We start from the raw sequence: 2,013 nt of genomic DNA, 5'->3' as shown, positions 1-2,013 counted from the left end.
ACAGACAGACAGACAGACAGACAGACAGACAGACAGACAGACAGACAGACAGACAGACAGACAGAGCACGCATGCACGAGACAGCTGAGAATGTGTCTCTCATGGAGGAGAACAGTCTGTCTCTCTGATCCTGCCACTCCCCACTACACACGTCTGTACAAACCATCTCGGTGCGGGCGGCGGGCGGGTGCTCTGGTGTCATTGGCTCCTTGCTTCCTCTCAAACATCCATCGACCTTATTTCTCCTTCTTCTTTTCTTTGTACGTCACACTCCAGAAACGCTTCTAACAATGGCACTTATACGACCTATTTCTGTTGCAAGACTCTCTCTCTCTCTCTCTCTCTCTCTCTCTCTCTCTCTCTCTCTCTCTCTCTCTCTCTCTCTCCACAACAGCGGGGACCGAGGACCTTTGAAATGATCATGTTGAACGCCCCTAGCAACGCTATAAGCTGATTTAAGAGGCGGGCGTATCTTTGACAGGAAGATACAGTATCTTTGACAGGATGATAGAGTATCTTTGACAGGAAGACATCCTATCAAATATCTGCATGCACGAGCCGAGTGTTGGGATGTGTCCAATTTGTCGTGACATAACCACCTAACTGTCCGACGTGTCGTGACCTAACCACCTAAATGTCCCACGTGTCGTGAACTAACCACCTAACTGTCCCACGTGTCGTGATCTAACCACCTAACTGACCAAGTGTCGTGACCTAACCACCTAACTGTTCCACGTGTCATGACCTAACCACCTAACTGTTCCACGTGTCATGACCTAACCACCTAACTGTCCCACGTGTCGTGATCTAACCACCTAACTGTCCCACGTGACAGCCCACTGGACGTCATGTGAACAAACCTAGGTGTAGATTTGGTCAAAGTTTTACGTCATTTGCAACACAATCTGGTCACGTAAGTGCCGACGTATGGAGGTGTTACAAACCCAGTAAGACAAGGAGGGGGAGACGAGGACGATAGACGTTTGAAAACACTGACAATGACAAACCAAGGAAAAACCGACAGCGACAATCCACAGAACCCAGTGGCAGTGACAGTGACAGTGACAGTAACAGTGACAGTGACAGTGGCAGTGACAGTGACAGTGACAGTGACAGTGACAGTAACAGTGACAGTGGCAGTGGCAGTAACAGTGACAGTGACAGTGGCAGTGACAGACACAGAACACAGTGACAGTGACAGTGACAGTGGCAGTGACAGTGACCGTGACAATGACAGTGACAGTGACCGTGACAGAGACAGTGACAGTGACACTGGCAGTGACAATGACAGACAGTGACAGACAGTGACAGACACAGAACACAATGACAGTGACAGAACACAGTGACAGTGACAGTGACAGAGCCCCGACCAGTGAGAGGAGGGCGCGTGCAGTTACCCCTGAGGCGATGAGGTCCATCATGAGCCTCTGTTTGTGCAGCAGTCTCTCCATGTGTTTCTCGAAGGATGCCGCCAGGGTGAGCGTCGAGTCGTGCATGGACAGCCCGAGCTGTGACGTCATGTCCGGGCTGTCGTCGGACGAGTCTGATGTCTGGTACTCGCTGTTCGACGGGGAGATCTGGGGGTCAGAGGGCACGGTGGGGGGTTAGGAGGTGTGGTGAGGAGGTCTGATACTCATTGTTGGACGGGGAGATCTGGGGGGGGAGGAGGTGAAGGGTTAGAGGTGAAGGTTAGAGGTGAAGGTTAGAGGTGGAGGTTAGAGGTGAAGGTCAGAGGTGAAGGTTAGAGGTGAAGGTTAGAGGTGAAGGTTAGAGGTGAAGGTCAGAGGTGAAGGTTAGAGGTGAAGGTCAGAGGTGAAGGTTAGAGGTGAAGGTTAGAGATGAAGGTTAGAGGTGAAAGTTAGAGGTGAAGGTTAGAGGTGAAGGTTAGAGGTGAAGGTTAGAGGTGAAGGTTAGAGGGGGTTAGGAGGGGTGGTGAAGAGGTCTGGTTCTCGCTGTTGGAGGGGGGAGACCTGTGGGGGAGGGGGTCAGAGGGCACGGAGGGAGGTTAGGAGA

General features: G+C 51.7%; 1 protein-coding gene across 1 annotated transcript in view; it reads right to left on the bottom strand.

Moving 5' to 3' along the window:
- Positions 1-1,397: 1,397 nt before the first annotated feature.
- Positions 1,398-2,013, bottom strand: part of LOC106013656 — a gene marked incomplete at its 3' end in the record, with an annotated part of 3,697 nt that continues 3,081 nt past the window's right edge. Inside the window, 1 exon segment of the mRNA XM_013089955.1 lies at positions 1,398-1,577. Within this exon segment, the coding sequence (XP_012945409.1) occupies positions 1,398-1,577 (180 nt within the window).

Source organism: Aplysia californica, unplaced genomic scaffold, assembly GCF_000002075.1.
Source record: "Aplysia californica isolate F4 #8 unplaced genomic scaffold, AplCal3.0 scaffold01090, whole genome shotgun sequence".
In the NCBI taxonomy this organism is placed as follows: Eukaryota; Metazoa; Mollusca; class Gastropoda; order Aplysiida; family Aplysiidae; genus Aplysia; species Aplysia californica.
This window is presented reverse-complemented; position numbering and strand designations above follow the sequence as displayed.